This window comes from Polistes dominula, unplaced genomic scaffold (assembly GCF_049000335.1).
Source record: "Polistes dominula isolate Pdom_NZ unplaced genomic scaffold, Pdom_raw_medaka contig_82, whole genome shotgun sequence".
Taxonomy (NCBI): domain Eukaryota; kingdom Metazoa; phylum Arthropoda; class Insecta; order Hymenoptera; family Vespidae; genus Polistes; species Polistes dominula.
Genome location: NW_028301046.1, coordinates 2,515,791 through 2,535,055, shown reverse-complemented (window position 1 = coordinate 2,535,055; position 19,265 = coordinate 2,515,791). Strand labels below are relative to the sequence as shown.

General features: G+C 35.5%; 1 protein-coding gene across 1 annotated transcript in view; it reads left to right on the top strand.

The window, feature by feature from the left end:
• unc-13 (protein unc13 homolog) overlaps window positions 1-19,265 on the top strand; it is an 88,838-nt gene that overhangs the window by 34,165 nt on the left and 35,408 nt on the right. Inside the window, 2 exon segments of the mRNA XM_089175113.1 lie at window positions 71-5,281; window positions 5,284-6,344. Of these exon segments, the coding sequence (XP_089031239.1) occupies window positions 604-5,281; window positions 5,284-6,344 (5,739 nt within the window). The 5' untranslated portion in view covers window positions 71-603.

Genomic DNA, 19,265 nt, shown 5'->3' with positions numbered 1-19,265 from the left:
ATCGTTGCGGTATAAGATAACAAAAAATATACCGTGACGAAGCACACGCATGCTATTTTTCTTTTTACAGATTTCCAAGGGCAACATGATCGCTCGGAACTGCTTCCAAAGTGCCATTTGCAGAATATCGCGCGATATCGAGCTTTCCATCGGATCGAGACCCGATGCCTTCCACGTATCGTACGCGATGTGTATCAGTAGTGTCTAAGAACAGTGACAAACAATATTTTGTGCTTAGAGAAGTAATAGTCATCGGACGATTGAAGATAATAGTGATTAACGATGATGCCAGATGGACACGTTGGTGGATATGGGGAAGCACCATGAAAAAAAAGTACATTCATGTGAATCGATTGAAATACGAAAACGTTGTGTTGCATTTTGAACAACTTACTTCGAGCTAATTTCAGAAAGGGACAGGGACAAAATAAAGAAAATTAACGATAGGTTGCCTGAGGAGATTATGCATCGCGAAAATTATGTAAGCTTAGGGATCGAGGGTAAAGTTGGATAAAAAAAATTTCAAGGAAGAAAAAAAACAAAGGAAGATAAGAAAATAAAATAAATATAAAAAAAAATAAAAGAAAAAGATCAAAATCAAAAATGGAATCGACAAAGTTAGGTGGAGCTGCGCCAACCAGCCCGAGAGCGCACTCACCTGCTTTACCGAGCTACTGTACCAACTCAGACGGTAACATTGATTACATCATCGGTGATTATATGGAGAGATTGGGTACTAGGCTTAACATTCTTGAGACCGAATTGAAATACGCGTGGAGGGCACTGGATTTACTTAGTCAGGAGTATATCAAAATGTGGGAGAGATTAGAAAAATTGGAAGGGCTTTTGTACGAGCAACAGACGGTGATCAGTCAATTGATAGAATTCTACACGAACGGTAGTGGCCAAGAAAACGGTACTGGGGTAGTCGAAGAAGCGAGATTGGGTGACGAGCAAGATTCGGTCGGTGAATTGGACGCGATTGCAAAAAGTTTGAACGCAGCCATAGGAATGGAGGAGACAAGTGCTTTGAGGGAGAAATTAACGCAACAGGAATTGGTGAGAATGCATGGTGGACTAACGCAGGACAGCGTGACCGCGAATGCCGTGGTTACGGACATGCACAGGAATGTGAGAAATTTGGAGACTCTCGAGACGTTAGAGGAGGAGGGTAACATACCGGACGAGGCCTTCTATCGTAGTCTCAACAATGCCTACAGAGAGGATTTGATCTGTGGGGATACTTCTAGGCCTACCTCGCAACTTGGTATGATCTGGGAGGAAGCCGAGGATGAGGATATTAATGGTAAGAAAGAAAACGAGATCGCTTATTACGAAAAGAGTTCACCGAAAGAAAAGAAAACGGAGGAAACGTCTGTGCAACAAAGTAAAGAAGAGATTAAAGCATCGGTTACAAAGAAGGAAGATGAAGCCGATGAAGACGAGGGTGAAGTATTTAGCGCGGCCGATTACAAAAGCTATCGAGGTAATACACCTTGCGTCAGTGAACAAGATCTTGCTCAATTATCTAGGCTGAGTTCGATCGACCAAGTTGCTTTGGAGAAGCTTCACGAGCTCGATAGATTGACCAGCAAATTGCAAAAGGATTCTCAAAATCTCATTGAACTGCAATCGCGATTGATAGAATCACCTAAACGCCGATACTCATCAGAAGCCGAGGCTAAGTTGGCCGAAGAAGCGAGTAGCATAGACGAACAATTGAGAAAGATTTATGCGGAAACGGACGTCGATAGTTGGACCTTTTCGAAGAGTCCCGGATCAACGGGCAGATCTTTGTCGAGGGTTAGCACCGATAGTGGATTAGCGACTGACGGTGATTTTACCGCAAGATCCATCTCACCGAGATTGAGTTCCACTTCTAGGAGCAATCTGGATTCTATTTCGAACACTTACACGCCTCCTAGATTGGGATACACTTCGGCCGTTCTAGAGAAGAGTCCCGAACCAGTTATTCAGTTGTCTATCGACGTTGGTAACTTTGCCAAAGGGTATGCGGAGAATAAAGAGCTGACCGATTTAATGGCCGAAAGTTTCGCGGCGGTGACTTGTGCCTCGCCCACCATTTACAGTACCACTACTGACAAGGCTCCATCGCCAACGCTCTCGGTTGGTAGCGTACACAGCGTTCACAGCGTTCACAGTGTCCACAGCGTCCACAGCGTCCAAAGTATCCGAACTAGGCAAGACGGTTATTTCGGTAGCGCTGCTCGATTAAACTTGGACTTTCAAGAAAGTAGAACTCCGCCGAGTCCATCACCGAGTTCACCACCGCCTCCGGCGCCGCGAGATTCGACCGAATCCTTCCTAATGCCTACTGCGACGGAGGAGAGAGAGACCGAGACGAAAAGACCCCAAAGTCCTGGAAGTTTCTTGAGGAATGCCGAAAAATTGGTATCTCTCGATCAAGGTAGACTCAGCCCGCGTACTCCTCATTCTCCTAAATCTCCAAGAGTATCGCCCAAGCATATAACGAAAACGGTTAATGCGGCCAACATTGTTGCTACTAAATCCGATTCTGGTCTATCTTCGATGAGCGGATGGAGCAGCTTGGATAAGTCGCCGAGTTCTCCAAAAAGTTCGATCGGTAAAGCTTTGACTTCCTATTCAGTCGATCACACGAGAACGACACTAACAGCCTCCTCGTCCGTACAACCAGCGAGAACTTCTAGTCCGATACCACCTCTTCCGGAAAGCACAAGCACCGCCGTAATCACACAAGAGCCTCTTTACGACACTCCGGAAGGTAGAGATGCTTTCGCCACAGCTGCAGCCCCCGTAACTGCTCATTCCTCTTATTCGACGACGACGATTAACCACTTGCCCTATACTTACGCGTCATCGATAAAATCACCGGCAGCAGCAGCGGCCACCAAGGACGATTACAATTTAGTTCCTCCACCGGCGCCAGGCACCTCCACCTGTCAAAGTCCAAAAAAACGAACCCGTCAACAAACAGCTCTTCAACATTCCCTTCAGCATTCTCTTCAACATGGCCTTCAGCATGCTTACGATTCCGTACCCTCGGCTACCGTTATGGATTATGTTTATAGATCGGAACAACCCGCCATTTATTCCGTTGCCGGCAGTAATCGTCAACAAGCCATAACGAGCGTCTATACTAGTGGCTCCGGGAATTATGGCTTTAAAGTAACGGGCTATTATCCGGATGCCGTCGGTCAATACGCTGGATATCAAGAAAGTTACAACGCTCTGCAGTATCCCGAAACAAGCGGAATGACTGGCCATATAAAGAAACCATTAAGAGGTTCCTACGCCGTGGATGCGACGAGCAACCAAGAGGGATACAAGGCAGCGATGTATCGTACCATGTTTCCCACAGGAAACATCACAGATGCTTTGTCCTATTATCCGACCAGCGCAAGTTTACCGCGCACAGAGAACAACGAAAGTTCCTGGATAAATTCGATGGAAGAACAAATTCCCCATGATTCGACTTCATCCAGTATCAGATCTCTTACCTCAGATGGTAGTTACGCTCAAAGTCCTTACACGGATCGAAGGTATCCACAACCACCGGCCTATCAAGCGCAACAACAGTATCATCATACTTACGCTAATCAAAGTTATCCGCAAGTAGTTGGTTATCAGCAACAACAGTATCAACCTTACGGGCAAAGACTGTTGAGCGGCACTGAATGCGCACAACTTTCAGACGGCTATCAGAGACAATGGCAACGAGAGCACCAATACATCCAGGAACACGAAAATGCAAGAATACCAATAGAGCAACAGCAGCAACAACAACAACAACAGCAGCAGCAACAGCAACAGCCGAGTGAATATTACGACGCCTCAAACGTAATAGTATCTCAGTCCGGTTACATAAGTATTTCTTCGAATTTGAAAGATCACGAGGTCGATGGCACAAAATTAACAAAGAAAATTCGACGTGGTACTTCTTTAAAAAACGCGATGAGCTCTATGAGCAATTGGTTGCCTGATCTTCATCTGAGCAAAAGACACCGAAGTCAATCTTTACCTGGTGGAGTCCGAAGAGAAGATCTAGACGGATCTCAGGAGAATCAACAAAAAATTCCAGCCGAAATAAACGCTGCTAGAGGCCGAGGCAGAACGCAGGCACCGAGGAAAAAGAAAAAGCACACTCTGGTATCGACCGTTTCTGGTATTCTTCCAAAGGCTAAACGGCGAACTCATCATTCGCAATCGCTATCGGATCCTGAACAATCGGAGACCGAATGGAGCAGTGGTAGACAAAGCGGACTTTCAGAGGACGAAGACAGTGCGATGTCCGACGTTAATCAAGAATTACCATTTTTTGCAAAAGTAAAAACATCTAGTACAAAACGAAAACCATCGCAACAAACAATTACGGTACAACAGCAGCAACAACAACAACAACAGCAACAACAATCGGCTCAACAAATGATGCAGCAGCAGCAGCAACAAGCTTTGCAACAGCAACAAGTTCTGCAACAGCAACAAGCTCTGCAACAGCAACAAGTTTTGCAGCAGCAACAAGTTCTACAGCAGCAACAAGTTCAACAGCAGCAACAAGTTTTACAACAGCAACAGCAACAGCAGCAAACTTTACAACAGCAGCAAGCTTTGCAACAACAAAACCTTCAGCAACAGCAACAGCAACAAGCTTTGCATCAACAAATTCAACAGCACCAAGAACAATTGCAACAACAAGCAGCGCAAGATGGTTGGGTGAAGGAGAAGGAACAAAGAAGGGCTGATTCGATCGAACACGAAACGATCGAGCAAGCTATGGCCATGGAGGAGGAGGGTAAGAGTACTGGCTCGGGATCGGGTGGATCGTCAATTTTTCAAACAGTCGGCGATATAAAACGATCGACAGGTAGCTCGGACGAAGCACCCAACGAAAAAACGCCTAAAATTCCACCGGTAACCATGATGGGCGGTGCTAGCATGGAATTTGCGGTATCGAGAGCACTTGGCAAATATCGTCAGCGACAATCATCGACGGTGTCGGACGAGCAACCGCCGATGGACGAAAACGCGAGTGAAAAGAAATCGGACGAGGGGACTAATGGACAATCGTTGGAGCCGAGTTTCGAATATCCCGAAGATCTTTCGGAAAAAAGCGAGAAAAGCGAAAAATCGGGCAGTGCGCGTTTACCCGAATTGGTGACGAGTTTATCGGAAGAAGCACCACCGTCGGAAGGTAGTCCCTCGACATCTAGCACAAGAGGATTCATTCAAAGTGCTCCTACCCGATTTCTACCTCGTCATCAACAATCCCTCGAAATACCTTGGGAGGTGGTCGTTCCGCCGAGGACGAAGACAACAGAAGCACACACTCATACAGAAGTACCTCAAGAGTATCATCGAGACGACAGAGCACCGAGGACTCGATCGATTCCGAGGACGAGTGGTATTGTTACGAATTGCGTAAACTCGAGGAACTAGAAATGCAAACGCAAATGGATATGGAAATGAGCGAGGTTTTGGTGGAGGAAGCCGAAGAACGAGAACCCTATCAACCGGACGATACCGTTAAAGAAAGAATGTCTTGCGTACTGAAAGAACTCAAAATGAAAGCTGTTGCTAGGCCTAAAATCGAACTTAAAGAAGATAAAGATAATTTACGAGCTAGCAAAATGAACGGTACGGTTAGCAAGGAACGTCGCACCGAGGAAGCCGTTGAAAGATATCCGAGAGACGAGAGACCCATTCCTAAAAGGAAATTTGCCGAAAGTATAGAATCTGTGTTCGCTCGAGTGACCGATTATCATACTTGGGCTCACGAAGAGGAAGCGAAAAAGGAGAGAGCAGTACCGTCTCCGAGAATCGAGGACGGTTCCTCTTCGGGTGAGACATCCGGTCCGGATAGTCCTGGACGATCGATCGACGAAGACGAGATCGAAGAGGAGGAGGAGGAGGAGGAGGAAGAAGAGGAAGAGGCAGAAAGAGATAAGGTTCAGGAAGAAAATCAGGTGGAAATAATGGGCATGGACGAGGAGAAGGACCAACATGAAAGAGAACTATTGTCCAGGGAACTCGATGAAGAACAATTCAGACGAAAAAGCAGTGGTGGTGGCAGCACCACCATGCGACTAGATGGCGAAACCATGAAAGAAGTTATCGGAGTTGCCGAGACAGATACAAATCTAAGCCTACCCAAGATCAAAATTGATTCCTCTTCTTGCGCTGGTACTGCCGAAAGCGCACTCTTGAAAGAAGGCCAGGTTAGTCCTGGTCCACCTGGCTCCAAATGGAAACTCATAAAAACGTTAAAGGAACGTAAGGAGGAGAAACTCAAGGAGATCGAAGAAGCTTCCAAAGAAGCTGCGACCATTCCTCAGGGACCCACGGCGGTGAGTATTATGATCAAGTGAGGACACGAAAATCTCTGTAAAGCGTACTCGAGATTCGGTAGTTGGGTCAAGTCCTAATCTTTTTCTTCGTACCTATGGAAACTTTACTTTATCAAGTTTAGTTTTCCAACTAACAATCAGATCTCAACCATATTATACCATAAGAATGAACAACAACAAAATATAACCAAACAAAAAAAAAACATAAACGAGCTTATAAGAACCAACAAACACTTTTTATACTCTCTATACTTCCGTCAATGTAAAAGAAAATAAAAAGAAAAAAAAATACAAAAACCAAGAAAAAAAATGAAAGAACAAAGCGCGGTACTCCTCCCGTAAAGATCATTTCTAACTATAATATCTTCAACTATATTCAACTAATTCGAATTTGGGTTAATTCGAGGGACACAGCAGTAATTGTGAGTACCATTTTCGTATTCGTTTATACCAAAGTACTTACACTTTTCAAACATTTTTCGATTATTCGTTTTTTCGCGTATTTGGTATTAACTGCGCGAGGCATTTTATCTACCTCGAGTATCGAGTACGCTGCAAATCCTTAAAAAGGATATAATAATTTAGACGATAAGAATGATCTACGAGTTTAAGGCTTTATCATAAGGCCGCGTCATAGAACTGTTCTCTGATGACGTGAGCGTAATCCAGTCAATACACTTATTGTTAATGATTACAATATGCGAGTGTCAAGCTTTGCTGTCCGTTAACCTTAAAATAGGTAAAGATTATTATACCGTCAACCAGCGTGAAAGAAATTATGTCAAACAAACAAATAATGAAGCCATATATCGTACTACTAATTACGCATCTATCTTTGTCAATTCGAATGTAACACCATTATAACGCTTGTCTAGAAACATATTCTTAAGAAGATAAAAAAAAAAAACCGTAAGAGAAATGAAAATTAAATCATCATCGTTGGATACCCAACTAGAGGATATTCAGAATAGATGAATCATCATCAGAGTCACACTCGCCGAAAAAAAACATCGCACGAGGAAACTCAGCTAACACGTATATCTTATAATTAGTGATTATTTAGATGGTGCTTTACTAATTGATAAGCTTTTAAGGTATTAATATTAAAGAGGAAGAAGAACCACACAAAAAATGGAAAAAGTACGGAATGCCTGCGCGATATGCATTGCAATACGAAAAAGATATGATCCAATAAAACCACTAAAGAGAAAGAGAGAGAGAGAGAGAAAGAGAGAAATTCATATATCTATTGCAATCACGTTAAAAAGGTGTCCGACAAAAAATCTCTGATATTGGCTAAACGCGACAAAAGCTTAACGTATCGTATACATATATACATACATATATATACGAGTATATATATATATTACTCGCATGACTGTTCATAATAGTATTAGTTCCTATATAGTATTTCGAGACTACTTTACGGCTTAAACGGTGAATACCTGGAACGAATAACTTTTACAGAACTCGTACAGGTGTATTTAAATTCTAATATAAAAGATATTGATATTTTGTGGCCTACTACCACTTAATCTAAATTCGATAACTTTCGAAGCGTCCAAAATAACGAAATAATCGTTTAAGTGTTTCATTGTATTATAGACAAACAAATCATCTAATTATATGCAACATTACGCGTCATATCTAATTCTCAATATCTATTTATAGATATCATCAAGAAATCAAAGATAGTTTAGATTAATCATCTCCTAAACGAACTTCAAGCCAATCTTGAACAAAAATACGTATACGATGTCAAACCCCGTTCTCTATTTACATCGGTAACTTGATACACGTCATGGTAATATTAAAAAAAAAAAAAAGCACACACACACATACAAAGAAAAGAAAATAAGGAAAGAAATGAATTTTCATAAATGTAAATCGCGCAGGCACGACATTACTAAAAAAAACGTCATTTCATGCACATCGCACGTTCGTTTAAAATAACGCACACGTATGTATAATGCATAACCTTATGTATACGTATGCGTACTTGATAAATATCGTAGTTTACTTTAAAGGTAAAAATAAAAAGGTTCAAGACGCCTAACCATTTGCAACTATACTCTGAAAGATATCCAACGACGATCAAACGAAACTAAACTAAACTAAATGAAATGAAATGAAACAAATCGTTCATCGATTTTCGTAGCAACCCATAAAAGGAGTAATCGTTTGATTCCACTTCCATTGGTTAATTCCACGTATGTACGCCGAAAGTTCTATCCTTAATGGAACGTGACTCATAAAAGCGAATTTACAACAAAATTCTATATACATGTGTATGTTGAAATGAAAAAACAGGATCAGAATATAATATTTAAAGGAAGAAAAAGTAAAATAATATTCGAGGATACATATTTACAATAGTATTAATAAAAGCGTAGTAGAGTTTATTAAGGAAGTTTTGATTCATCTATGTGTACGTAGAAATACTATATATAAAACGTACAAAACGATGAATCTAATTACTATTTGACTACTACTTATGGACGGTGGTAGAAAGAAGGAAACAACACGTATGGACAATTTTCCCCCATGACTAAACGAAACACACACACACACACAGAGACATACATACACGCAAAACGATGTACAACATCGTCGTCAACTTTGTCCAAAAAGTTTAATGAAATATCCACGATTATGATTAGTCTTGTTTCGTTTAACGAAACTATAAAGTTTGCGAAATATTTCTAGTTGAATATTTCGAAAAAAAAATGAAAAAATACAACCACGACCAAGGACGAATTCGGCGCACATTTTACCATGCCTTCCTTCCTTCCTTCCTTCCGCGTTATCGCGTATTCCGTTTTTATCGAAGACGATGAAAGAAAGAAAGAAAGAAAAAAAAAAAAGAAAAAACACTGGGATACTCATCATCGATCGCTTATTTAACATTTGCATTATTTTTCTTCCACTCGTTTTTCTCGACCCAGACATTACGAATATTTTTATCGCGTCCTTCTCGTATTTTTAGCGATTCTCATTTAACGATAGGGGAAAAAAAAAATAAAGAAAATCGCGATAACGATGATATTAGCTTTATCTTTCTATCGTCTAATTTTTGTCAAAACAAATTTCTTACGAAAAAATTAATTACGTAATTTTTTATTGTTTTTTTATTTGTTTTTATTTTTGTTTTGCATTAAACGAATTAAAAGAAAAAGTACCCTTAACACGCGCGCGCGATTATATGTATATGTATACGCGACTATACGCTATATACACACACACACACACACACACTTACACACATACACTTCATGATGTACACGTCCAGTATTTATATGCTTCCGTATTTATAGACTTGTGTATAAGTCAATCGTATTATCTCTAATCGAGTCTAGTGAAGTAATAAATGTGCATAAACATTGGTGTTTTAGATTTAGGCGGTTTCGGGGTTTCATCGCGTATTTCGATACGATCAACGATATCAAGAATGAAATTCTCTTAACGATGAACCTGGCAAAAAGAAAGGAATAAAAAAAATCTTTTTTTTTTTTTTAGGTGCTCTTAAGAGCGTGGAAAAGGAAACTATGTCAATTGGAAAATAATAAAAGGTTGAGATGAAAAAAAAAAAAAAACAAAGAAAATACGTTAGAGATAGTAGATGGAAGAATAATAATTGGAAATGAACGATAAAGGTGAAAATTGAGCACCGAATATGAGAAAAGGCAATATTTCTCATAAAAATATAAATTAAAACTAAGCGATAAGAATTAAAAGGTCCCGTGAGAGAGAGAGAGAGAGAGATAGATATGTCCGTTCTTAAGGAATATTAATTCCAATTTTGCTTACACTTCTTTCGAAATCCAACATCAAAGAGGATTTCTATAAGCTGCAATTAAATCCCCAGCTCGAAATGAACGAAAATAAATTTCGTGCAAATGAAAGAGACAAAAAATCGATTGAATTAACGATGAATTGCAATAAAAATTTTTTTAATTTTACGATTCGTCCTATTTGCGTCCTCGTTTCGAGAGAGAGAGAGAGAGAAGAGATAAATTTTAATTTTTTGTTGTTGTTTAAATAATAATTATACAATAAGAAGAGTTTGTTCATCAATATTCATCGAAATCGTTTTACACTCTTGTTATTATTATTTTTTTTTTTTTTTTTTTTTTTTTTTTACAAAGATCAATATTATTTAATCTACAGAACGATCGCGTATCTTGTACGATGAAATTTTGTTGTTATTGTTATTGTTGTTGTTGTTGTTGTTTATTCAAAACACAAACTAACTTCTCTCGTTCTTTCACTCGCTCGTTCGCTCTCGATCATTATTTTTCCGTTCAGTGAAAACTTTTCGAATCGTTTCGTGTCGTATCGTTTCGAGAGAATCGTGCAATATCTGCAACGAATCGCGTAAGGTCAGCTGGTCGCTTTATCGGTTTTTATTATCGAAGAAAACGTAATTATCTGAATCGGTTAACCAGTTTTCTTTTCTAATCTACCACACCGAAATATATATATATACATATTTTTTCTTCTAAAGCTATAACTTTGTTTAAGCTGCATAAATTTGCAAATATAATTAAATTTCTGAGAAAGTTAAAGAAAAGAAAAATATGTCAGAAAAATTTTCTAACGATGTAATCTATTCGAACGAAGAAAATTATTCCTTTTTTTTTTTTTTTTTTTTTTTTTTTGAAAGAGAGGAAACAAAAAAACTAACGCTCGTTACTTTGAATTTGTAACGATGCGAAATATAAAACTTTCAAACGTTCCCTTCCACCCTCCTCTTATCTTACGAACCATTAATAAAAATTTCAAATTAAATTCAAATCATTTTAATCGACACGCAAATTTTGATTTATTTCAACAGAAAAAAAAATTGATTTAAAAATCAAACAAAATTTGAAATAAAGGAAGGATAAAGAAAAAGTATTAAGAAAATTTTACTCGCGAATGAATAACGAGATAAAAAATGAATTTTAATTGAAGACATCTACACACATACACACATACACTATACTTTCGTAAGATTTTTTTCTTCAAAACTGTCTCAAGAGAGATTTGAATAAAAAAGAATAAAAAAAACAACAACTTTGTTCGTTTCTCGGTGTTCCGTGATTTCGCATAAATCGAACGTGTCGTTGAAAATTATTTTCGTTGTACATTAACGGGTTGTACAAGGATAGAAAAGATAATAGAGAAAGAGAGAGAGAGAGAGAGAGAGAGCGAGAGAAAGAGATACAGGAAAGAAGTGGTGAGTCCAAAAAAAAAAAAGAAAAGAAGAAAAAAAAAGGGCTGGTGGTGGACACGAACGAGACGTAATACGATTTACTCTCGAGTGATCCTCGAAACGAGGCCGCAGTAAAACTCCAGACCAATTCTGTGTACTATTTCTCACTTTTATATAAAAAAAAAAAAAAAAAAACGAGAATATAAAAAAAAAAAACGCGTGAACGTGACCGATGTTAACTTGGTTGCGTTCTTCAACGCCCCTCCCCCCCCCCATTTGCGGCGTTAAAGTATATAATTATATAAAATATATAAATATAAACACAAATAAATATATATATATATATATATATATATATATAGATAAATATAAATAAAATTTAAAAAATTATAAGTACGATCGAAACGATCGATTAATCGATATATTATAATAATAATAATAATAATAATAATAATAAGAATAATAATACATGTACCTATAATTGTCACGTTGTTAAATCGTAAGTGTCTATACGCGCGCGCGCGCGTGTGTGTGTGTACAATTCAATACAATTGAATAACACATTAATTCAAATCAATTTCTAAAATTGATAATAACGAAGATTCTTCGATTTTTATCTAAAATTCATTGTTTAAAGCTTTTTCTTTAAGAGTCGTGTTATACATACCCCCCTTCCCAAAATAAATACGCGCGTGCGCACAGAAATATGATACATATACTATACGCACATAGAAATTTACACAGAGAGACACATATGCATACGCATACTTGTAGAACGTATGTTACGCGAGACTTTACTCATTTTTCTCCACCCCCCCCCCCCAAAAAAATTAAAAAATAAAATAAAATAATACAATTTGTATACTTTGTAATGTTTCGCGTTATGCACAATTTTCACGCGTACAAATGATATGTATACATTAATCTATTAACAATACGAATCATTATTATCTATTATCATCATCGACGCTTTTACACGCTCTTTCAAACACGACTGCGTTCAATAACGCATCATCGTACATTTAACAAAAAACAAAAAAAAAAACAAAAAGAATACACATCTATACATATAATACAATAATATATTACATTTAATTGTATCGGATATATCGTAATCTATGCGGTAGTTTTGTGTCAATTAATACTATAATGAACGAAACGTTAAAAAAAAAAGTCATGTTTTTTGATGCGAAAGAAAGAAAAAAAAAAAAAGAAAATAAAAACGTAGATAATTATTATTATTAAGCTTAAGTGTGATAATTAAAGCAAAGATGAAAGAAGAATTTGTTGTGATAAGGGAAACGTTTCTAACGAAATTGACGTCTCACGAGTATTCTCGTATTTTCATTAATTTTTTTTTTTTTTTTTTTATCTTTTCATATTACTCAGTGTTTGTTATTATATTTTTTACTTTCAAATCTTCTTCACAATTTCATCAAGTATCTCTCGAATGACATTGAAATATATCGATGTACAATATTTGAGAATATCTCTATGATATTCTATAAGAGTATGATTACGTAGATCTTCATACATTTTTACTCGACCCTATGCGATGTTTTCCGATTATTCGTTGTAAAATCGAAAAAAGGCTGCTTCATTTAAACCAGCTTATCCATCGGTAGGTCGAGTAGTACAAAATATTCGATATCGGACTTCTTGGCTGACCATCAGCAACGTATACGTATCTTTTCCGAAGGATAATAAAATGATGGATCGGGCCAATCCGTCATGTCGCTTATTTGCAATGTTCATTTGGTCTAGGCAATACCTTGCAAAATATTCTAAACCTCATTTTCTCGATCGTTGTTTTTCTTACTCGAGAAATCAATTTATTCTCTTTCTCTCTCTCTCTCTCTCTCTCTCTTTTTTTACATATTGCATAGTAAAGGTAGAGTGTATTCGAATCTTTCAAAGAGGATAAAATTCTCGTACCTCTTATTGGCATAGTCTTTTCTTGATCTTGTTGTACGCAGCATCCACCTATTCCAGATCTGTAACCAATAGCAACAGGACCGAAAAATAAGAATATTCCTTTTCTTTCTCTGCGTTGCACAAATTTATTCAACCGCATACATATATCCTACTTGAAGACAATGAACCTCAAGAAACTCAATATCTGAATTTTTCATCTCCTCGGAATGTGGCATATCCCCTGCCGTGCGGAAATTTCTTTTTTTTTTTTCCTTCAACCACTCTCGAAAAGATTACGAAAAGAGGAAAGAAAAACTAAAAAATAAAAAGAAGAGAATATAACGCGTTAACAGGAATAATTCAAGAAGAATATAGAAAAGATAGAGGAGCGTCAATTTTGCATTTCCATTTTAGGAGAGACAGCTGTGTGAGTTCGTTCGATCGAAGTAGAACGGACCTACGCTTGAGAGAATCTTCTTAATCGAGGATGCCGCAAGCCCACTGCAGTCCTTTTTTGGTCCTTAACGTATTTGGCAGAAGGTCAAACGTATTATAAAATCCATGACGTTCTAGGTTGCATCGAAGTTAATACCTAACCACACGAATAATCCGATATATATATATATCCTATATATCGGATATACCCTTTCAAGGGGTATTTCAATAAACGTCACCCATTCATTCACTTTTCCATTTGATTTTATTGTTAAAATGAATCTTAAAAGAACATAATTTAAAATGATGTCGTAATATCTTAGAAAAAAAAAAAAAGAAATATATTAATGAAAATATGAGAAAAGTGAGACATTTTCGAGAGAACGTTGAAGATTAGGTTGTACGCCAAAAAAGGGATTTATAATCGACTGCTAGCACAATTAGGCGCACATCCATTGCTCAAATAAATATCATCACGCATTACGGCTAAACATATCATTCGCAAAACATATTTTGCACATGCATAAGCTCAACAATCTAATACATACACGATACGTAATTAAAATTTATCACAAATACACATTTCAAAAGATATCATACGACGTGTAATTAAAATAATCGAACGGCCCCTCGGTCACGTTCGACTTACCAAGCCTATTACAATTAATTATAATGTTTAGCAATTTTCAAGGCCGTATTTGGTATGATAACGAATCTAGGCATATCAAAGTCTCGGATCCGAACGATTTTTTGCCCCCCACAAAAAAAAAAAAAAAAGAAAAAAAAATACGTAAAATCGTTTGACCGATGATTGTGTTCAAAACGTGTCAGTCAGCTTCTTTCAAGGTTAATCTCACGATCGTTTGATTTTCTCGGTAAAAGAAACTTCAAAGATATATTTTTCGTTCGATTTCAAATTTAGTCCCCGATCATTCTTCGTTCCAAGTTACTCGGATAAGAAACGAGCTTCCAGCTTCCGTTTTTTGATAAGAAAATGCTATAAAAGTGGTATAATATAGTAAATACGCTCTCACAGCTATAACCCAACTAAAAACTCGAACTCTTCTCGTTTCTTTTCAAAAAAAAAAAAGAAAAAAGAAAAATAAAACCTGGATGCTTTTCTGTAACTTCTTTTCGTAACTCGATATCCCGGAAATTTTCATCCATTCGGGAAACTTTCTAACCTTATACTAAACTGACCCTCTCTCTCTTTTTTTTTTTTTTTTTGAAAAAGAAATTTAATAACTTCGATAAGAAGAAATTCTGAAAGGGGACTCGTGCGAGTTTTCGAAAAGCATTTTTATCGACAGAGAGAGAGAGAGAGAGAGAGAGAGAAGATAAAAAATAAAAACGCTTTAAAAACATCTATACCAACCTACATATCAGGTATAATATATCTTATATGCGTCAAAAGAAACTATGCAAAATTTATAATATATATATATACATATATGCAAGTGTGTATACATTTATACATGTATTCTGTAAACTTCGTATTTGTCATATAGAACGCAACGAATTCGTAACAAGCAAAACAATTATTTGTACAGGTAATTTTGCGTAAACGTAGGGCAGGGTAAGCGAACGTACGAAGACCGACCAACCAACAAATCAACCAACCAATCAACCAACGAGCTTTTGCCGTTGACGTCCTCGGTTCTTTTCTTTCTTTTCTTCGTCGTCCTGCACGCGAAATCTCTGATTTATTTTATTTTATATATTTTTTTTTTCTTGATCAATATCACAAATATAATTACAGTTATTGGGTTGTATGGAAAATTCGTGCAGATTTGTGAGTAGGTGGCATAAAGTTTTTTGTTTTATGAAAAATCTGAGAAGTTTTGAAAGGACAAAATTTGTTTAAATTATCAATAAAGATTGTAGAACAAAATGGCACTTATATATAATTTAATAGATATTACATTAAATATTTCAAAATAAAAACAAACTCTTTAATGCTTTGTGTTTCAATTTTTCATCAAAATCGTGCACAAATTTTTCCGGATAACCCAACACTACTTGTGTTAATTTGATTCTTCGTTTTTTCAAATATGACGATGTGCAATTTCGAAGAAAAAAAAAAAACAAAAAACAAAGAACCGAGTGACCAACAACATCCTTTATCGCATTTTCATATCATATCATATCTTCGTACCATTTAAATGTCGTTCGTATCATTCGATTCAAGAAAGAATGTGAAATCTTTCCTTTCGATCGGTGTAGCACAGTAAAAATTATTCAATAAAATGAAAAGAAAAGAATAGAAAAGGACAAAAAAATAATAATAATAATAATAAAATGCAACTCATCGATTTCGCGATTAGCGCGAACATCGGAAGCGAAGATTAGCGTATAAGTGAAATAAAAAGGTAATAATAATAATAATAATACGTTGTTAAGGCCTAATAGATAAACTTACGATAATGTCGTTAGACGATAACGAATAATAATAATAATAATAATAAAGAAAAAAAAAAAAGAAAAAGAAAAAGCAAGCGAAGTAAGTAATTAAAAATATACATCGCGTTTTCTTTTTTTTCGTTGTCTAATTCAGTTGTACATTTGCACACCTTCGAGTGCGTCTCATACACTTTCCTTTCTTCCTACCCCCTAAAAAAAAATAAAAGGGTAAAACAACGTGAGTTTTTAATGTTTTTATTCAATTAAAATTGTTATTAAATTTTATTCAATTATATTATTTTTATATAATATATAAATTAATATATATGTATATGGTTATCAGTAAATAGAAGCTTTACGCGAAATTTTTTAATAGTCATCTACCCTGTGTTGCAATTAAAAAAAAAAAAACTAAATTGTGATGCACACGCATTCCCACTAAAATTATTTCACTAATTTGCATTTTTTATTTTTATATTTGGTTCCATATTTTCTTCCTTTTTCGTAATATTTTATTTCAATCGAATTACAAAGAAATAAAAATTAAAAATATAAGTAAAAATTTCTTTTAACAAATTATATTAATATGACAATTTGAGAATAAACACCTTAATTTTGTTTTCATTTATGAAGAAAGAAAGAGAGAGATGCATTCGATGGTGGCCCACATTGTGTGGCTAAATGTTTGAGAAAAAAAAAGATAAAAAATATTCTCATGTGTTACTAAGGCTTCTTCTAGTAAGAAAACGATACTCACATCCCTTTACCGCAATACACTGTCCCATATGGAATGAAGAGACAAAGATAGAAATAGGTAGGAAAAGAAAAAGAAAGAATGAGAATGAACGAAAATAAGAAAACGAAAGAATGATAAAGAGATAGTGAGAATGAGAGAATGAAAAGTGAATAAAAAAAGGTTATCGAAATAGAGAAAGGGACATAAATTACCTGCGGCTCTCTAAAAAAAAAAAAAAAAAAAAATAATAATACTTATTAAACACTTGTTAAGCGCTATCGATAAGTTTATATATCGTATCTCTATCATGACAAAAAAAAAAAAAAAAAAAAAAAACTTTACGAGTATTATACGTGATATTACAATTTATACGGGCTGTTACGAGACTGTCTCGGCAGGACAAAAATGCGCAATGAGAAGAAGAACGAAAAAATAAGAAGAAAAAAAAAGAAATAAAAATAAGAAAATGAAAACTTCCATTTCCTTTCTTCCGCGAGAAGGACGACGAAACAAGTAGGACAAAAAAGAAAAAATAAATAAAAACAAGAAAAAAACAAACAAACAAAATGGAACGAAAGACGACGACGACGACGACGACGAGAAAGATGCGCACTTTTTGCTAAACGATACAATGAAGACAAAATTTGTATATTTTTTGGAGTATTTTTCTTTTCAATTTTATTTTTGTCCCAATTAATTCAAAAAGGATATTATTAGTATTATTATTATTATTATATAATATATATATAATTAATTTATTAATATTAATATAAGTATTAATATAATTATATTATAATAATATATATTATATTATTGTATTATATAATATTATAATAATATAAATATTAATTATTATAATATTGTTATTATTTATAATATATTATAATATATTATATATATATTGTGTAATATTATTATAATATAATATAAATATATATATTATATTGTAATAATATTACAATAATATAAATATGAATATAATTTGGAAAGAGAACAATATTTTACGAAGATAAGAAAAGTTATTGAAAGAAGAAAGAAAAATTGTTCCGAAGATTGGTCGAAAAATTGGTGAGAAAATGTAGTTAAAATCAGAAAGATAATTATACATGGTGAAACGATAGTATGGCAATTTCTAATCGATTTTCAATCGGTTGGTTTTTCTTGATTAATGGGAACAGAATATCGTAGTAAAAAGAATTGAGACTACGGTTTTAAGGAAAAAGTGCTTATCCGTGGTTACAAGAAAAGGGATTAAGATAAATGCTGGCTCATCCTTTACTAGGACGGATATTTCGTCGCGTTTACTCGTACTAACATAAGTATAAGAAGAACGTTATTCGTTTCTATGGCGTCAAAAGAAAACGAAACGAGTAATAGTAAAGTAATCGATATGTGAAAAAGAAAAAAATGTAAGAAGAAGAAGAAGAAGAAGAAGAAGAAGACGAAGTGTAGGAAAAAAAGTGATCGTAATACGTTGATGGTGCGACGTCATGGAATTGGATGATGAAGTAGGAAGAAGAAGAAGAAAATGATTATGATGATGATGATGATGATGATGATGATAATGCTGCAAAGTTAGTGAGAAAAATGTTGTCTCTTATATTTTATTACATTTTTTTGGTTTTCCAACTTTTATTTCTGACGTTCAATGCTATTAGCTAATAAGGTAATGTTGGTGTATGGTACGTATGAGAATTTTTAAGATGTAATATTTGTAACAGCAAAGTTTTTTCTTCTTCTTCCTTCTTCATATTATTATTAATATTATTATTGTTATGGTTACGAGCATTTGTCTCTCTTTTCCCAAGTTTTTTTTTTTTTGGGAACAAACTCGGATCAGTGCTTCTTCTTTCGACAAAAAAATTCTGTTTTTCGAGCGGAAGCATCATCGTGCGCGTGCGATCACGGAAAGAACTTTTTCTTTTTTTGCGAGATTTCCTACTTCGAATTTGCCAAAAAGGGTAGAGAAAGAGAGGGGTAGATATTTTTCCCCATTTCTAAAAGAAATAAACATATATATATATATATGTCAACTTAAATTATACCCTTACGAGAAAGGATCTTCTCGTTCAATTCGCGAAGTATCAACAAACAAGAAAATTCTTTCCGTGGCAGCACTTTTTCTAAAGACTGTGTATATTTTATCGTATTTTTTTCCACACAAAAAAAAAAAGCCATGGAAGAAAATAAAATAAATAACATAAAAAATTCATGAACGCCTGCGTCATCGTCGTTCGCGCGA